Source organism: Physella acuta, unplaced genomic scaffold, assembly GCF_028476545.2.
Source record: "Physella acuta isolate Inbredline_101_S28 unplaced genomic scaffold, ASM2847654v3 ptg001180l, whole genome shotgun sequence".
NCBI lineage: Eukaryota > Metazoa > Mollusca > Gastropoda > Physidae > Physella > Physella acuta.
In genome coordinates this window covers 30,001-51,351 of record NW_026732697.1, presented here as the reverse complement: position 1 = coordinate 51,351, position 21,351 = coordinate 30,001, and the positions used below count along the sequence as shown (strand labels likewise).

Below are 21,351 nucleotides of genomic sequence, written 5' to 3'. Positions count from 1 at the left end.
TGACATTCTACTTACTCTAGAAAAATATTGAGCGTAATTTTGAATACGCTCTCGAAATGTTTAATTAATAATTAGCATCCATCTAAGAAATGTCCCCCAAGGAATGAAAACACGTGACGCTAAACAAAAAAGATTTTCCAAGGTCTACATCTTGCTGTGTGGTTGTCTAACTTTGATGTCCACATCTTAGCCATTCCTCTCTTTAGAAAAATCATTAAATATGTTAATTTTGCTAATAACACATCAATATCCTCCTTTTTCCACGGCCGGATTCTCTATATTTCGTAATCTACTCGTTGTTTTGAATCGATTGACAACAACAGACCTAGTGCAAATTGGTCATAAAAAAGAATACATGTAATTAAGAAAAGCATTCTCAGGTAAATGACTTATTATTGATTCAATAAAAGTCCCATCATATGGTATTTTTATGTGGTGAGCTAATAACCAGTATAGGAATAACTATTTTCTCCTTCTAGAATCGATTTGTTTGTATGTATTGATATTCTTGCCGTTGGTTTTGTATGGGTCAATAATTACAGCAGAAGTAGAATCTATTTAGTGGAGATATAGAAAAGAGTGTTTATTTCGTGGAAGAGGTCAGTTTGGTCCGGCCAGAGAACTGAGGGGTGTGTTTAACAATTCAATGTATTCTTCGACTGAATGTAAATAAACACATTTAACCTACTGAAGTACACTTACCACGTAGTTGGTTATTTAAAATTACACAGGGTCCACCAACATAACTCATTCACCGTTAGAAAACGAGTGCTTGAAATCATATCACAAATTTTAAGAAATCATTAACACAATCACTAATAAACCAGTAAACATTTACACATTGACACACCATAACAGTTGAAATAGCAGTTAAGCTAAAATAAGAAACAACACAAGTTTTGCTTCAAGTAAAATTGATGCACTTACTGTTTTCTGTCGATGAGGTCATTCTGTTGTTCTTTAATTAGCTCTATATTATTGTTCCGTCTGCCAAAATTGATTTGTAATTAAATTCCAAAGAAGCATCACATAGTGCTTTGGGCTAAGAAAAAAAACCAAACGAATCATTAAGTTACTTGCTTTTATCTTATATAATTCCAAATACAAATGATAGCTATTAATCGTAGCATCTTTATTTCTTCATTAATCTCCCGTGCATAAGCTTGTCAAGAGTCAACAATGAACTGAGCTAAATCAGTTACAATTATTTTAATAATGTTTTACATCATTTAACTGATGTTCTACCAACAATAATCAGTTTGCATTATTCTCATTGCAGCATGTAAAATATAAATACACAGTCTATGCCATCTTTTTTTTTTAAGTTAAAAAGAACAAACTCTACGATTTAATTTAGTCTGTTTGAAATAAAATGGAAAACAGCACAACAATACATTCCTTAAGTGGTTGAGAATTTATATTTGACACGTAACGGAAGTGCGATATCATCTTCATCCACAACAATACATTTTATCACACTTTTTTTAACTTTAAAATATATTATTGCTTCAAACAGAAGATTAGAGAAAATGTACACAATCACACGTAGATAAAGATGAAGGCCAATTTAAAATGTTTCTTTGTTTTCACCACGTATGAATGCAAGAGTTAAAATGTTCAATAGATCACACACATTGTGTCTTCATTTTGTCTTCCTTTAGACGTCAGAATTTGAAATTCAAATTTCAATAGCTACACCGTCTTAACTTTTTAACTCAGACAATAGTGTATACTTGAGTTGGGTCATTGGTTTCCTTTTCCTGTTTATACTCCACCGTCCATCCACCACCTCTCCACCATACCAACTGGATCACTCGCCTGCTTACACAAATGTCTAGTTCAGTTCCAGGGTTAGAGTGAATATGACACCCCTGAGTCAACTCAGCTCTAATGAGTACCTGGCGATAAGTAAATGTAGCTGATTATAATAATTATTAGTATATATTGAATGGTCAGAAAACCAGATAAACTCTACTTCACGTACCAAATGAACTGACGGTCTGACGGGACAGTTGACTTTGTTTCCAGTACTGCTAGAAAAAAAAAAGAACTACCTGACGTGTTAGCAATGACATTTCCATTTGGAATACTGGCTGGCTAATGTAACAAGACATTTGTGGAAAGTAAAAGCAAATGTGAAATGACAGCTATTAATTCAGAGAAGTGATGTTTGATGAGAAGAGAAAAATATCACATCAAATATCAAGGAACGGTAGAGTATGATGTTGAACACATTAATTGGTTTAATTTATATGTGTATGGCAGAACGTACTCTGAGCATACACATGAAAGTAGATTTTGTAAGAATTGTCGCAAGTATAGTTGTGTAAAAGTATTTAAGTATAATTGTTGTTTAGCAATAGTGATGAACACTAAAGGAACATACATTACTAAGCATCCGCTCAGCTATAGTTGTGTGGTTTTTTTTTTTTTTTTTTTTTTTTTTTTTTTGTACAGAGGAAGACACTATGTGGTGCGTTTTCAAGTTTATAAGTAAGTGATCTAAGTTCTGCATATAACTAATTGTCGTCCAAAAATTACGTCAAGCTTTTAAAACTGAATTTGTACTCATACTCTGTGCGGTTACTCATCGTCACAAAATGCTAAATATTAATTCCTTCACTATTTTTACTGGTCGTCACGAAAAGCAAATCTGACCCCAATTCCACTACTTCACTGGTCATACGTTCGACCCCCTCCCCCATTAGAGTTGAGCGTTATTTACGAGGCATCTTCATGAAATCTTAATTGAACTTTTAATATTGTTTATCCGACGATATGACTCATTTAAAAATATCAGTAGATTAACGCCATTGCGGCCAATGTGTATGTGTATGTGTGTAGGAGTGTGAATGTAGGAGTGTGTGTGTGGTAGTGTGATGGTGTGGAGTGATTACACTGTTCTCCCACGTGACATAAAATATCACCTCCTATGACATTTACAACAATTACCTGACGGCATCACCTGGAAATTATTCAATGTTAGAAAGTAAACCTTTAAGATAAACGTTCATTCGTGATTTGCCGAAATAATTAACAGTTGTTTTGTACTCAAGAATAAACCGCTGTTTAAGTTTTCACGCTGAAAAAATTAGTTATTTGAATCGATTTTCATTTTCTCAAAACAGGGGAGAAGACTAATGATGCATTGATGTTTTGCTTTAGCATAGTATTAGTAACAGCTTTCACTGCCATATAATTCTAAATGCTATAATTAGCAAGTGACTCATTCAAATCCACCTCGTGTTACAGGTCGATATTGATATAATTACCTGGAAGTTTTGTATTATAAATATATGTTATCAAGGTGTGACGTAGTTATAAAAGTGTTAAGTCCCTGATTACGCTGTCACATGTAAAAACATCCGGTATATATATAGAATAATTAGGAAAATCTACCCAAAACTAGAGATAAGGTATGATATATTTATGCAGTTAATTCATGATAATAGCATTATAATCTAACTTTCCCTGTTAAAACCGGATGTTTGTTTGAATTAAATCATGTTGTTTTTATTTTTGCTGCGCAAATGCACTTCTCTAGAATACAAACTTTTGACAAAAAAAGTTTATGTTTTAATAGAAAATGTGGGTTAGATATTATGTTCAATTAATTAAATTGTGTTAAAAAACAGTAGGGCATCTTTTTGTAGGTTGCTTACAATATCTCTTTTCTATGTTAATGTTCATCTTTAACATATTTTAATTAAACAGTTGTTATTGTTCAAAATTGTAGTTTTTTAAGACATACTCATTATGGAAATAGACTAGCATTTACACAATTTGCATATTTTGTAAATTAGAACTGGAAGAGTGAGAATATCCACCTTAAACATTATCACTAAGTCTGGTAACCCCCACCTTCTCCTCACACTCTTTTCTTTAATCTGTGAACATAAGCACTACTCCATTATCTAATACAGGGGTCTCCAAACTTTTCAGTCCAAGGGCCGCATTATCCATCAAATTTTAGTTCGGGGGCCAGTTTTTTCCAGGCATGTCTTTGATTTTTCTGGGCAAAGTTCCTCAGCCATCACCAACAGACGATTTTTCCTTGGACAAAAAGATCTCCGCGGGCCGGATGAGAGGAGTTCGCAGGCCGCATACGGCCCGCGGGCCCTAATTTGGAGATCCCTGATCTAATACTATAAAATGATAAGGTTGAGAGAGAGAGAAAAAAAATTGCTTGATGGCAGGGGAAGTAAGAATGAAATACATTTTGAACGAATATTTAACTTGCTTTGATTTTGAAATCATTGTAATGATTTTAGATCTATTTGGTCTAAAGTTGCGATTGAACGAAAACACTATTTGGTAACATTTCTTTTTTTTTATTTCCCTTAGTATCTGCTCGATAAATAGATGAGGTATTTTTGTTGTAGGTAATTATACATTTTTACTTTCTCGTATATACGTAGTATAGAGAAAGTATTGTAATCGTGCAAAAAAAAAAAAAATCGAGATTTTTACAAATCTCGACGTTTTACACCTCACTGATACGGAAAAACATAATTTTGCAATCTTGTCCGTATGTCTGTGTGTGTGTGTGTCTGTCCGTGTGTGTGTCTGTCCGTGTGTAAACACGATAACTTGAGTACCGTTACAGCTAGGTTGATGAAATTTCATATATAAGTATTTTATCAAAATCGTAGATCCGTATCAACTTTTGAGCGATTTCCGATAACCGGAAGTGGTACTTTTCCTACTTTGAATTTTTTAAAAGCCTATAACTTGAGTACTATTTCAGATAGATAAATGAAATTTCACATGTAAGTAAAAGATCTAATTCTCTACCTTCTGTTAAATTTTGAGTAATTTCCGTTGACTGGAAGTAGTAATTTACGCTACTTCCGATTTCTCAAAAAACTAATGTAAATTTTTAAAGTACTAATAATATCTTTTTTTTATGAGATTCTATTCTATTTTTAAAAGTTTAAGTATTTAAAATGGATTAAAAATCATAACTATATCCCCAGTTACCATCCCCTGTTGTTTTATATAAGAATATTCGAGAAAGTTTAGGGGAGATCACTACCGGTTTATACATTAATAAAACCAATACGTATGTTGGTTTATTGTTTCATTGATGTAATTTTATCAGCAAAATATCAATTAGGAATCTGCATTTACATGGGTTTAAATAGTAATTAAGTTTTATTTAAATTATTCTTCTAAAACTATTATCGTATTGTTTTTGTAAATGTATATTGTTCATAAAACCCAATCAATTATTTGTGAAAACCTTATTTTAATTAACTCCTAAATTAAACCTTTTGTTTTAGTTTGACACAGTCTGTCGATTTAAATACTTTTAAATCGCCAAACCTCAATTAAAATCACTAATTAAATTCTAAGATTGATACTTAACAATTTAGCTAACAATTTTATTCAAGCTAATTGGCGTTCTTGTCTCTTTTGTAAAAAAATTTAGGCTATTAGCGAAAAACATAGCTTAAAGTTTTTGAATCTAATGAAACAATGAACATATATTGTTAGGATTCGTTAGTTATTCTTTCCTTAAGGAGCAATTATAATTGTAAGACGTCAATTATATGGTAAATAGACGCGTCAATTAGGGGGGGGGGGGTGACACCAAGGCAAAAATAGCAAAATATATAGAGAAAAACTTGATAGGGGGGGGTGCAAATTGAAAGTTTGAGGGGGGGGGGGGGGGTACAAATCGAAAACTTGAGGGGTGGTGCAAATCGAAAATTTGTCCCCGGGAAGGGTCGCTACGCCTCTGGGGGGTGACACCATTAAGTGCCGCACAGGGTGACGCCCGACCTCGCTACGCCACTGGTCTTGGTTAAGGATTTCCTGGAACTTGTGTAGGGCACTTTCTTCTGTGTTTACTAAAGGTCTATGACTATATGCACTGAATTAACTTAGGTCATCCCCATAAAACTTGTCTGTCAGAATCGAATGCAAATACATTAGTTCCCAACTATGTGAACAAAAGGGACTTAATTTTTGTGAATATTGAAGTCATGCCCCCAAAGCCGGACCTCACGCGTCATTTAGAGTTTGTAGATGGTGAGGTCGGGTGTCACCCGGTGCGGCACTTAATTGTGTCACCCCCCAGAGGCGTAGCGACCCTTCCCGGGGACAAACTTTCAAATTTTCGATTTGCACCCCCCCCTCTAACTTTCGATTTACACCCCCCTCTAACTTTCGATTTGACCCCCCCCCCCCATCAAAATATCGATTTCCCCCCCCCCCCTCCTCCTCAAATTTTTCTCTATATATTTTGCTATTTTTTTGCCTTGTTGTCATTCCCTAAATGGCGTCACCCGGTGCGGTCCGCACCCCCCCCCCGCCCCCCTCGCTACACCCCTGTGTAGATGTGTGATCCCAGTAATATTCATATTTTTTACACCGTCGTCAGATTGATTAAATAATATAAATCATGGGTTCCCAAACTGGGGGAACCACTGGGAACCACTGATATACAGGCATATTTTTCCTAAAAGAATAATAATACACTTGAAAATATTTGATAAGCCCCGCAACATTAACCCAATAGGTTATTGCTAATCTGTTTTATTTACGGGTATAAATTAACTGTCGAGAATGTATGGAGTTAATTGATCGCTGTGTTTATGGTAGCTTCCCCTTGTTTCCGCAGTAAACATCAAGAATCGCCTCCCTGTAATTGCCCATTCTTCTGCTATAAACCATTACAGTAGTGATTAATTTCATTTGGGAATTACACGACTCACTATTGTCAAACTGATATTTTTTTTTTGCGGTAAAGGTTTAAGTAGAAGACAGGTAACTTACTTATTTTCTATTGTTCATTCATTGTTTTTTAGTAATTGCTGTATTTCACACTAATTAGTTTTTAAAACCCGTTTTACCTGTAACATCATATTTACCTGTTATTAAAAAAACAAATTCTACGTTACATTTATTGAAAGAGGTTCTTTGATATAAAATGCTTTACTTCCGTGCACATGTTAAACATGGGAAAAAAAATTAACTAGTGTCCATACGATAATGATATAATTTGTTATAACTTGTATTGCATTTTGTTTTGACTTCAGTGTAAGCTAATTTTTCATAAACCTGAAAAATCAATATTAACCGTAATTTTATCATAGACTATTAATTTGGTTATACTAAAAATAATTCTGTATGGAATTCGATATTTTACAAAGCTTCACTGAATCATGTTTTACAAAGCTATATTAGACAATCAGTTTTCAGAATACGGAGCGTACAGTATACACACCGATGTGTTTCTTCATGTTGCTGATGTTTCCGTGTGATTGGTGAAATACTGACGTCACATCCGGAGTCCGAGTGTTGTGGGTGAGTACAAGATCCAGAAAAAACCCAAGTTTTTAAAAATGGATAACAAATATTGTCTATGTCCTGAGTTACCATCCCTCGTAATTTTATATTAGAATATTCGAGAAAGTTTACGGGAGATCACTCCCGGTTTATTTTTCTTTAGCCCAGGAATGAAAAGAGTGATTAATATCGAGACTCTACCCTTGATGGTATTGTTTTAGAGTTTCTGTATTTTTTTCACTAGCCTTCATTTTATAAGTATTTATAAGAGAACACTATCTTTAGTCGTGCGATAAAACATGTGCTAAGCCATGTGTTTTCAAATATATTTATTTTCACATTTTCAGTATTTTAGATAGTACTTTTTTACACAATTTTTTACTTTCTCGTTTATACGAAGTATAGAGAAAGTCTTGTAATCGTGCATTAAATGTATTGAATAGAGTAGTACATTTTTCTCTTTTTTTTATTGCATTTCATGGGACGGAGTGGAGAGCTAGACTGCTAACCCGTAAGTATCAAGTTCGAAACCGGGTTCAAGACATTAGACCGTTTCTGAGTCCACGCAGCTCTGACGAGCACCTAACTCACATTAAGGAAAGTAAAGACGGCTGGGCATAGTGCTGACCACAATATCTTTTTATATGCCAAGGTTACAGAAACAATTGAACTCTACTTAACTTGCCCCATAGACCTTCAGGTTTAGAAGGAAAACTTTACTTTTTTAAAACATTTCAGATATGGATTGATAATATATACATAGATCAAATCAGAATAACTAGGAACATCTTCTTCTTCGTTCTTAATTTTTAGTGTTGGAAGGGATCGAGCCTTATCTGCCAGAGGGTTTGAACTCGAGATTTTTTCGAAATTTATCAACCATGAGCTTTACCGACTCGACCACGCCGATCCCTTAACTAGGAACGATTATAGTGTAAGCAAATATGGTCAGGGGAAAAGTGGTTCTAAAATATCATAGTGGAATTGATAAGAGAAAATTTTCTAATTAATGATTCTGTTGTGCTTGTCAATTACTTGAGATGATATGATGCGTATTAAGGGTTAGGCTCAAACTCTTGATGCATTCCAACCAGTCAATGAAACTATAGACTGTTAAATAAAAACTAGAAATCATAACAAAATAATTTTCAGCCGTAGCTATATCTGTTTTAATAAATGTGTAAAGCGATACAGAATTTGTCTGAAATAGGGCTAAACCATTTCTTCAATATTTAGTAACATAAGTTTCTTTTTCATAAATATTTAAAAAGACTCTGACTATTTTATTGTTAATTTGGTTACACTATTTTTTTTATTATTAGTTAGCAATTTAGTCCTAAAAATCCTTATGAAGAAGTAAAACCACACACCTCTCTAAATTGAACATTAGCCTTCTTCTGTATAAGTGTGGTGGAGGAAAGCAGCATAGATTTTAAGCAACAAAAAAAAAATTATCAATACACCCACTACTTCCTATCACTCCATATAATGTGCTAATTTTCTTTAGATTCCGTTGAGCAGTTTTCCTTTACGCATCTTACCTGTCACCATAGAAAATAAATACTTTAACCACTATCCGTCACCGTCCCCCCCCCCCCCCATACCTCCCACGGAAGTTTTTAAATGCATCGTTGGTCTTTTTCCATTATCTCGAGAAAATGTTATTTCTATTGACACAGTAGTAATATTATTTCAACATCAACTATATTACAAATACAATTATATGTATATATATAGTATACACTTATGTTATGAAAAAACATCTGTACACGTGTAGGCCTATTCACACTCTAAAACTTCTACACAATACATTAGTATATATATACAAAAGACACAATCCGGTAAATTCACCTTATTTAACTGTACTTAGGTATCTGTGTCTAGAAAAAAACGTCTTTATAATTGTAATTTAAACCTGCCTTTATTATTTCAATAAACAAAGAGCTAGTCTAACAAATCATTGGTTATATACATGTGTCTTATTTTACATAAGTGTATTATACAATGAAAATGTATATATATCTAGTTGTTACAAAATTATATTTTATTGTGAGACATCGATCTTGTATCCCCTAAATTAAACTTATAAAATATATAATAAACCTGAGTTTGTTACAGTAAAAAATTACTGTGAATCTTAAAAGTATATTGCCGTAACATGTTATCTTAATATATCTAGAATGCGTATAGGGTTCACAATATAAGCCTACACGCTTTGTGTGTCTTAAAATCTAAATCTTATAAGTCAGTATAAAAACGTATAAAAAGTGTAAGTTCTTGTATAAATGCACGTAGCGACACTATTCTATGCTTATCAAAAATGCAAAAGTATTAAGAGTAGCGTAATGAACATAAATCAATTAAAAATACATAAATGCTGTGTTAAGCAGCTTTGGTGTGGCGTAGTGGAATAGTTAGGTCGCCATGAACCCAAAGACAGTATTCTAAGCATAGTCTTCGGTATCAACAATATCAAAACTTGGCTTTTTTCATACATACTAAGCAACATCTTCTAAGAGAACAGAATTAAAACTTGTTCTTGACTACGTAAAAAGTAACATACTATATGTGAACATAAACTACACACTAAGCCAATTCTTCTATGTAAACAAAATAACAACTTGTTGTTCTTTCGTTCATACTAAGCCACATGATTTATGTGAACAAAGTTAAAACAATTGTCCCTGACTACATATTAAACAACTTATTCTATGTAAACAAAATAAAAACTAGTCCTTCTTCCGAACAGATTAAGAAAATACTTCAATTTGGACAAAATAAAAACTTGGCGTTGACTAAATATTAAGTCAGATATTATATGTGAACTAAGTCTAAACTCGACCTTCTTTCGTAAAAATTAAGCAACTTCTAAATGATCAAAATCAAAACAAGACATTTCTTACATATTAAACAACTTCTTCTCCGTGTACTAAACAAACAACACCTTGCTTTCGACTACAAACTATGCAACTATTCTCATATATTCTACGAAGAATGTTTGCTTTGATGTGTCTCATTGTAATAACATAACTTTTCCGATTGCTAAAAATTTGTATAATTTTAATTATTTAATTGGTAATCCCAATTTTTTTTTTCCAGCTCTACTTAAAAACCCAAATTCCCCCCCCCCCCCTCCCCCGTCCCCTCAGCCCACCACGCGCGCCGAGAAAAAAAAATCCCTTGAATCATTTAATTACACATTTGCATTTTCAGTTTCAGGTTGGTTTTTAATGTTTATTTTTTCTTTATATATAGACGTTTTGTATTAGATCTATGTATAAGTAAACCATCTTAAATGAATGAAAGTAGGCTACAAGTAAGAAAGAAGTATTACTATTGTAAATCTGTATCAGTCCTCAAACGCCGATGATGAAAACTAATACTAAAGCGAACACACAACTGACGCTAAAAAAATATATATATTCTACGCCACTTCTTCTATGGGAACAAAATCAAAATTTGTTCTTGACTACGTCATAGTAAGTCACATATTATTATATATCAACAGAATCAAAAATTACCCCTGACTACAAACTAAGCCACTTCTTCAATGTGAACAAAATAAAAACTCGGCCTTCTCTCGTAAATTTTAAGCCATTTCTTCTATGTGAACAAAATAAAAACAATGTCCCTGACTACAAACTAAGCCACTTCTTCTATGTGAACAAAATAAAAATATACCTGACTACAAATTAAGCCACTTCTTCTATGTGCACAAAATCAAAACTCGGCCTCCTCTCATACTCGAAGTACGGCACCGCTAGACTGGCTCTCCTTGTTTCTTGTTTTGGTGGCGCCAGTCCGAAAGGTACGCTGGTCCTTCTCTCACTCCTAGTACTGTTAGCAAAGGCGACACTGGCTTTACGATCTTCTTGTGTCAGTGTAGGGGCAAACGCACTACTAAGTCTTCTGTCGGTGGAATTTTCGTTTTGTTCTTCGGTATTTTTGGATTTTCTGTGTTTTCTGTAGTATATCCTGCCAACGTGGACGCTAACTTCAAGAATAAACTGGCAGACTTCGATAGCTGTGAGGACCGAGAACCCCAACCAGAGCCCCAGTTGACCGCCGATGTTGCCTAGGAGACTGTTCCAGTCGAAGGTCGGGGATGAAGCGAACGACTCGTAGCGGAGAGTCTCGTAGTAGATCTCTAAACGGAGGAAGTTGTCGAGGGCGTGTTGTCGCGGCTCGCCTGTCCAGTTGTAGGTTTTGTTGTTGGCTGTGGCTGAGTTGTTGACAAACTGGATGTAGTTCTCCATGTAGCGTTTAGCTGGCCACGTCGCCGTGGACACCGTGGTCAAGTAACCGATTTGCTCACAGACAGGCAGACATATGTCTTCACATCCGAGAAGACGTTTCTGGAACTGCTCTTCTACACCTGTGACACACTCTGTATGTGTAGTGTTGCAGATCTGAAGAGTTTCATTCGGCGCCAGATCCAAGACTGATCTGTCGTTGAGGACTTGGATTATGTTCGCCACGTCTGTTTCAATACAGTCGCAAGAATCGTGAATTTTAATCTGCAAGCAGGTCCGTAGACAGGCGTCTTTGGTGTAGTCGTAGCCCATATTTTTGTAGAGGTTCTTGATTTCGTTGGATACGTTTGATTGGCTGATGCAGTTTCCATACGGTGCCGGGAGGAGGGATGTTTCAGACTGCAAAACATGTTTAATATATATTTACATTTTTATTTTTTTATTTTTTTAAATATAATTTGATAGTTTATAATATTGTTTTATATAATCTTATCACATAGTCTACTTAACTATGGATAGGTTTTAATAACAGTTTATGAAATTTTAAATTTAAATTAATGAGGACTAATTCTACATACCCTCCTAATGCCAATACTAGTAACAAAGCCCGGCGCTGCCAGGATGCCACTGTTATCAGGGAAGACGATCTCAGAGCCAGAATGTAACAAGACCTTTATCCCAGCTGATTCGGTGATGGGCAGGTACTCGTCCTGCTCGATGTCCAGCTCGATAATCAGGCCGTTGGCTGGTCCTGCCTTGGTCACGAACCTAACAAGTTAAATGTAAGTATAATTACTAATAGCCTTACATCTTGATAAACTATTTCACTCGCAGGGATTTCTTGGGAGATTGAAAAAGTAATAGGCGGAGACAAGGCAACATGGAGGGGGATGGTCGAGGCACTATGTTCAACAAGGAGCAATGAGGACTAACTCAATTTGTTCGTGCAATATTTTATATAAGATTTAGGATTTGGCTATGATTTTTAAAGGTGGATGTATTGAAACTCACTTAAATTTCAGGATACTTGGGACGTCAGGCGACATAAGAACTTCTTGGATTTATTGTAACTCAAGATCACTAAGTTAATCACAAATTGTAAAATGAAGTGGATCGCTTAGGTGAAACCAACGGAAACGCCATGTTGAGTGTATTTCCGAAGAGGTTTCTGGCATTTTAGGAAATATCGGAGGATTGGCGCCCCACACGGTAATGTGTGATTGGGCGCCTCGAATTCTCTCTATACCGTAACCCATGCAATCCAATCATTTGTCGTCCTACATTGGGTGTTGGGTTAATTACTCTAATCAATGGTTTAAATGCAACAAGGGTGTACCGCGCGCCCTGGCGGTTGTATGACCTTATGCGTCACTGAGCGCCCCCGACTGCTCAATGAGCGCCCTACACTAGTTATATCTAGGGTTGCCGGAAAATGAGAAAACAAAAAACTGTGCAACGAAAAACTATGCACACAAAAAGGTGCGCAAGGGCATTTTGTTTTCTTAAATCGATCATTTATAGACATTAACAAAGAGTAGCCTACACTGTAGCATAATAAAATATATTTCCTCAAAATATTACAAAATTAAAGTGTATTAGTATAATCAATTGTATTTGCGCATTCTTTTTATTTGCACCATTTTCCAATGCGCAGTTTTTCGAATGCTCATTTTTCTGTGAACCATTACTGTCAATGGTTTATCCCAGCTATGGCTGGCAACGTAACACGGGCACTTAGCAAGGAACGCCCCGAGACGAACCAAGCTCACATGCTGTTGCCGAGGTGTGATCTACCCCACCCTGGGGATAGTAAAATTAAAGTAGATCCTAAGTCGCCTGGTAGGTTGTATTGATAAACCCGCACCCCAAGGCTTAATAAACCTGCGTCGCAGCAGAGTATGTTCCAGTATACCGCACCCCCCCCCCAACAAAATGGAATTTAAATAGAAAATATATACTTTTTACTGTGTGATGCCCCCCCTCCTCCCCGGGCAATTTTAGTCCGCCCCCCACCCTAAAATAATTTTGAGGCCCCCCCCCCTCCTGGAGAAAAAAGTCTGGAATGGAAGAAACACAGATTGACGTACCAAGATTTTGAATTGTTCACTGTCTTATCCCCGAACGTATAACAGTTACCGTTGTTGATGAACGTGTCAAGTTTGAAATCTGAAGCATTACAGGCATCCTGGAGAAACACGCATTGAATAATTAACACAACAGAATATATACTCATTTAAGACGATCATTGAAATAGTATAAAGTTAATTAGTTATCATTGATTTCTTTCATTTTAATTATGTATGATTGAATCAAATCAACAGAAAAGCCTCTTTAAAATTACTTTATTTAATTAGGCTACTTTATTTTGCCGGTTTTCTGTTATTTCGTTTACTGCACTCTACATACTAATTTAAATGATATAATGTTTAAAAATAAAATATGATACAACAAAGATATAATCTTACATGGAAATTTTAAACAACTAATTTAATCATTTTAGTTGTTTTTATCAATAGTTATCTCCCTTATTTACGACGAGTTATTGGTCTCTAATACTAATTATAATTATAGAGGATGGTATCGAAATCTTAACATTTAAAACAAAAGATGTTTTGTATTGACTAATTGTACTAACATTGAAGCTGTTTTTTGTGTCATATGTGACAGTATTAAAACAGATGTACACAATCTACAGATGACTGGAACTTCTATTGCTTTAAAGGAAGTTACGCTGAAAAAACAAACCACTCACAACCGGCAGAAAAGTGATTGTTTTTTTTTTTAAATAAGAGGAAGAAGATACGACATATTAGGCTATCCTTGTTCGGCACTCATCGCTTAATTGCCGTACCCCAACCCCCTCACCCCATGTCCTTTAAAAATAACACAGTCAACCTTCAATCCTTCCAGAGTCAAACTTCGGTAACTTGGAATTTTCGCAACTAGATACAAAGCCGACTGCAGAGCCTAGATAATAAAACCTCGCGTCGCAGACATGACCTCTTTTAGAATAATTCTTCAGGAGGGGGAGAGGGGGCCAAGGCTAGAAACTGCTAGGGTAGGGGGAGGAAGATAAAATTAAAATTATATTTGACATTATAAATTATATATTTTTTCCACTTTTTCGTTCGGTAGTCATTGTACATGCTCATAAGGGGCAGCGTCACTCCCCCCCCCCATTCCTGGAGAGATACCTGAAAGAAACACTGGTCGCAGACCTGTCCACCTTTATATCTCGACCCCTATATGCCTGGGTCTTATTTTCTCGTCTTATTCTAGATGTAAAGGCCGGTGCATACACGACTACAGACGGTACATACACGACTACAGACGGTGCATACACGACTACAGACGGTACATACACGACTACAGACGGTGCATACACGACTACAGACGGTGCATACACGACTACAGACGGTACATAAACGACTACAGACGGTACATACACGACTACAGACGGTGCATACACGACTACAGACGGTACATACACGACTACAGACGGTGCATACACGACAACAGACGGTGCATACACGACTACAGACGGTACATACACGACTACAGACGGTGCATACACGACTACAGACGGTGCATACACGACTACAGACGGTACATACACGACTACAGACGGTACATACACGACTACAGACGGTGCATACACGACTACAGACGGTACATACACGACTACAGACGGTGCATACACGACAACAGACGGTGCATACACGACTACAGACGGTACATACACGACTACAGACGGTACATACACGACTACAGACGGTACATACACGACTACAGACGGTACATACACGACTACAGACGGTATATACACGACTACAGACGGTGCATACACGACTACAGACGGTGCATACACGACTACAGACGGTGCATACACGACTACAGACGGTACATACACGACTACAGACGGTACATACACGACTACAGACGGTGCATACACGACTACAGACGGTGCATACACGACTACAGACGGTACATACACGACTACAGACGGTACATACACGACTACAGACGGTACATACACGACTACAGACGGTACATAGACGACTACAGACGGTACATACACGACTACAGACGGTACATACACGACTACAGACGGTACATACACGACTACAGACGGTGCATACACGACTACAGACGGTGCATACACGATTACAGACGGTGCATACACGACTACAGACGGTACATACACGACTACAGACTTTCCGGAGACATGACAGGTTTTGGCTTGACTGTGCCTTTAAATGGGGATTGGATGGGGGGGGGGGGGGGTAGCAAGGTGGTTGATCATAAAATTTAACGCAACTTTTTTTAGGTACGTTTTAAATATTTAAAAAAAAAATGAGTACAATTTTTCTAAATCATCGTAATAATGGTGTTTCTTTCGGGTTTTTTAGGGGAGGGTATTATGTTATTGGAACTATATATACATATATATATATATATATATATATATATATATATATATATATATATATATATATATATATATATATATATATAATTCTCTTCTAGGAGACGCTATAAAACAAGCTGTAAGCGCGCTCCCTACCACCCCACCCCTACATGGTCTGGTGAGCTGTGGTTCACGCTAAATGTTTACATTCGTGGAGCCGGGTTTAGTGACAGCTATTTGGGGCAGATAATTTAGTTTGAAACGATTTTAAACTTAGGAGAGATAACTAAGAGGAGGCTGCTTTCACGGGGGGTGTAGGGTAGGGGTTGGGGGAAAAGAGAGTGGGGGTAGTATCGTCCTTAACGACCTACTGATAGTGTTTTAAAGCAAATATTTTCAGTGGCAGCATTGGTACTGTCGAATTCACAAATTATGAATTACTGAAAAGTAGAGAATAAAACAACTAAATAGCGACGTATGATATGCCGCGGGTCGACTCGTACTATTTAAATGTTCCAATTGTCTGTGTTTGGGTGTGGCTTGTTTGTGACTGCCTGTGATGTTTAGAGCCAAAGACTTTTTGTGACTTCGTTTATGGAACAACAAAGCTTATTTTACCTCATATCAGAATATATTTTCTTCTTATACTGCCTGGTACTGATATAAAACTGAGTATTACTCACGGAGTTGAATAAACAGCTGAGCATCATGTCTGAGACTTTGTGGCCGAGTTCTTCTTTGCTCTCTCTGGAATAATTGTGGAGGGCTATGCTCAGTTTCTGCATCTGCTGTGGTACTGTGAGATTGTTCTGTTGTGAAATAAAATAGTTTAACAAGATTTCAAGACGGCGCTTTAAGCTCGTCAACGTATTATAGATATAAGAAAAAAAATGTAAAACCCAACAGAAAAAACAGATGAATACTATTCGCTAAATACAAATATTTTAATTAACATGAACTACTAAGATTAAAAGTGCAGTACCTACACTCCTTAACGTTAACAAAAAGCTTTCATTTTGATAGCATATATAGCACAAAATGGAAATCGAAACGTAAAAATGAACCATAATCTAACTGAACAGCTTAGATATGCATTAGAGTGATTAGTGAGAGTTTTCCCTAACCCAAACATTGCTTTACTGTTACTCTTCACATGAACCATTAGCAAAGCATACCTTTCACAACTAACCTTAAACTACTTAACAGTTTGAATATGCAAGGGCGCGAATATTAACTAACCCAAACCTAGCCCTACTTTTGCTCATAACCCTCGTAATGAGTTAACCCTACATTGCATTTAACCTTAACCAGCAATGCGCAATGCGTCTGTTTCTTGTTCAGCATAATAAAATACAGGGGCATCTCAAAATTATATATGAGCAAAAAATTAATAAATCCAGGAAGTTTTAGTTTCAAGATAAATATGAAAAAAAAAACCAACACGTATAAATTTTGAATCAAACTGGTCGTAGTTCTGGAGTACACAAACACCACCTTCTCCCCCACCCCCCAGTCCCATCAGGTACCCTACCCCCACCCCCATCTCTTTTCTTTCTCTGTTCTCAATTTTTCCCCCTCTGACGTCAATGGCACACATAAACACGTCGCGCCTCAAAAGCAGCCAATCACAAACAAGGTCACTGGATCACGCGTCCCCCAGTTTGTTCTATACAAATGTAACGCTCGAATGACTTCCACGGCGCATGCGTCATTCTCAATTTCAGAAAAAAAATTAACTAACAGACGGGTGGTTTACAGAATATATTTGTTACATAAGTTTCCAGTCCCATGTAGACAATTTATTTAGGTGTTTTAACTTTACAAGAAATGTAAATTTAAATAAACATTGTCTATGAATATATAAATCGTTAGTGTGTCACGTAATGCGATTGTCTTTGCGAATTCACTCATTAAAATAAAGGGTTTATCAATACATCAGCGATAACCCTTATGAGTGGCTTCGTTGGTTTGTCTTTTAATCCGTTTGTTTTGTGAGATATCTCATTAAAATAAAGGGTTTGTTAATACATAGGCAATGAGCCTTTATTAGTGTGTCTGTTAATATGTTAGTCTTTGTGAAATCACGTGTTTACCTATATGTGTGTATGGGGAATTCATGTTTCGTTGTATGCATTCCTATGTGAATTAGTCTAAAAAGGTTGGACTACATTGAATAAGTAGACAATGAAAATGGTAGCATCCTACACTAGTTAACTTCCTTTTCAACTACATGGATAATACTTCAACGCGCTCGGCTTCCAAGTCCAGTACTTAGTCCAGTACTTAGTGCAGTACTTAGCCCAGTTCTTAGTGCAGTACTTAGTCCAGTACTTAGTCCAGTACTTAGTCCAGTACTTAGTGCATTATTTAGTGCAGTACTTAGTCCAGTACTTAGTACTTAGTGCAGTATTTAGTTAGTCTGGTACCTTTTTTTGGATGTACCAAATTCCACCTCTTGCAAATGTGATTTCGCCGTACCCTTGTTAATAGTTCTATCGTCTGCACTGACAAAATCTGATCGTGAATCATAGAGAGTCGGGTGCATTATTTTCTTCCAGGCATCTCTTTAGGGGTGGGGGGGGGGGAGGGGTGGGGGCTCTGACCCCCGAAGAATCTATCTCCCCCCCCCCCTCGAATGAAATGGAAATTTATATAAAAAATATATACTTTTACCAGTGAGTGTCCGCTCCAACACCCCTCCCCGGAGAATTTAGTCCCCCCTTCACCTCCCCCCCCCCCCCCGAAAATATCAAGTGCCCCCCCCCCCCCACCGGAGAAAAAAGTCTGGAAGAAACACTGATCTGGTGTGTCTTGACCCTTGAGATTGACTCAGTGTAGCCCTTGGGTTCAATGGAACCCATGTTAAGAACCACCAGTCTAGATATTGAACATGTTTTAAACGGTTTAGTCGTGTCAGTTCAGACTGTATTAGACAAAACACTTCAACGGGATTTACGATGTATTTATGAAGCCTCTGGTTATACGTAGTCGATAAGTTGTATCACATTTCTCCAGGCTTATCACAGCATGATACAATCTGAATATTGTATACACTTCACTTTTTATATATTCAAGAGTTCGTTTCGAAATCACAACGCTCTTTGTTAAAATGTGTTTTTTTTTTTTTTAGCAAATCACAATTCATCACGTATAATTTTTATCGGTTTATTTCTAATATATTTCAAAGTTTACTAAGAAAACAAAAACTACATTATAGGAAAATAGTATACTTTTTATTTAGTTGGAATAATTGTTAATTCACTTAACTGTTTTAATGTATGTCCAAATATATAGTAGGCCTATCCCGCATGAATTTGTTAAATAACAGTTTTTTTTTTATACGTTTCAACAATTGAACGTTTGTATACCTTGTTTAAAAGCAACACTACATCAACCATCTTCAGCTTTTATCAGAACCAAAAGTACAATTCTTCCAGTACTTAATTAACTTTCGGATAACTAATTCATAAAAGGTCAGACTACTGATCATTCAGTCAATATACAGATAATCTAAGAAAACTTTATTTAATGGATCATTGTATAGTGCTGACTACTATCCCCTTACATGCCGATGGTGTCGAAACAGATGAACTCTACTTCATCCGCCTCATACGTTTTGACATGAAAGGGGGTGGGGGGTGGGGAATTATGTTAATAACAGAGTGCACGCTGAACTGTTCAATTACAGTCCATAGGGTAAGAAGCAGAGATATAGAGCTAGACTGCTAATCCGAAAGCCTCGAGTTCGAGTCCGGGTTCGAGTCAGTAGAACGTACCTGAGTCAACCCAGCTCTAATGGGTACCCAACTAAAATTAATGAAAGCTTAGGTGGCTGGGCACATTGCTGACCATACTATCCTTTCATATGAACTCTACTTCATCTACCCCATTTAATAAATCGTGTATCATTATGGCTTACAAGTCTTATAATCAATGAATGATGTAGATCTAGTTTTGGGGGATGATGATAATTTATAAAAAAATTTAACAATAGAGTGAAAGTCTATCATAATTATATGACGGAATAAAAAAAAACGTTAAGTGAACTGACCATTTTCCACTCTTCAAAATGCGACTGCAAGAAATCTGCCTTCGATACACGAATCCTGTTCAAGTTACAAATGGTGACAGCCGGAAGTTCCAGCTCATGGTCAGCTTCTATAGACAGCCCTATGGAGGAGGGGTAGCTGTAGTACGTGTTGACCGTCTGGCTAATCTGGTAAAAGGCGTAGCTCAAGGCCGCGATGACCAGCCCTGTCCAGATTAGTTTGATCCACAGCTGTTTGCTGACCGCGGCCCTTTTAATGCCATGCATGGTGGTCATCTGGCCAAAGTCCTGGTACATCTCGTTGATTTCACGGAGCTCGTGGAGTTTGAACTTCGGCATTTTCGTGTTTTCTGGTAGTCTTAGAACGTTACAGGTAATGTGTTGAGGGTTCAGGCGTGTTGATGCTTATCAAAGTCCACAACCTAATTGAACACATATTTCAGTTAAAAGAAATATTGTATACTATAGGCCTAATAATTTCAACACGATTTAGCTAAAATAATTGAGGTTTTTTTTCATATAAAAATTCTTTATATTACTGGAATACTTGTCAAATTTTGAATATATATATACTAGCTGCATCCCGTGCTCCGCCACGGTAAATCTTTTTAAAATATACCAACTTTGGAACAGAACAAAACAAACAAAAACACATCACAAACACAAACACAAACAAAACACAACCACAACCACAACACAACCACATTACAACCACAACACAATCACAACACAACCACAACACAACCACAACCACAACCACAACACAACCACAAAACACCCACAACACAACCACAAAACAACCACAACACAACCACAACACAACCACAACACAACCACAACCACAACACACGGTAAATCTTTTTTAAATGTACCAAGTTGGGAACAGAACAAAACTAAATACAACACAAACGAACGCAAAGAAAAAAAAAACGAAAAAACAAACACAACACTCATAACATAAACACAATTTAAATACAATCATAAAGGCATATTGCTCACAGTCTAGCCCGTAGCGCCAAATCGCGCCCTTTCCGGTGATTTGCACCCCCGTCAAACTTTCGATTTGCACCCCTGTCCCCCCGCCCTAAAACTTTCGATTTCCACCCCCCCCCCCCTCGCGCAATTTTTTCCAACCCACTTTGGCGCCCCCTAAGGTCGGCACCCGGGGACATATGCCCCCCCCCCCCCCCCTCGCTACGCCTCTCCTATAAAACCCGAAAGATAGAATAATAATTAGAAAACTGTATAAATAATAGGCAGTATCTATAATATCCGTGTTTTACCTACAATATTTCACTTTATCCATTCACGCATTTTTTTTCCAGTACTTTAAATTTTAAAAATTTACA

General features: G+C 36.6%; 1 protein-coding gene across 1 annotated transcript in view; it reads right to left on the bottom strand.

Moving 5' to 3' along the window:
- Positions 1–10,985: 10,985 nt before the first annotated feature.
- The window catches only part of LOC131956857 (amiloride-sensitive sodium channel subunit gamma-like), a 13,217-nt gene continuing 2,851 nt past the window's right edge, over positions 10,986–21,351 (bottom strand). Inside the window, exons 2-6 of the mRNA XM_059321469.1 lie at positions 20,006–20,424; positions 16,638–16,763; positions 13,634–13,731; positions 12,125–12,314; positions 10,986–11,945 (exon numbers count right to left, since the gene is read on the bottom strand). Of these exons, the coding sequence (XP_059177452.1) occupies positions 10,986–11,945; positions 12,125–12,314; positions 13,634–13,731; positions 16,638–16,763; positions 20,006–20,341 (1,710 nt within the window). The 5' untranslated portion in view covers positions 20,342–20,424. The remainder of the gene's footprint in view (positions 11,946–12,124; positions 12,315–13,633; positions 13,732–16,637; positions 16,764–20,005; positions 20,425–21,351) is intronic.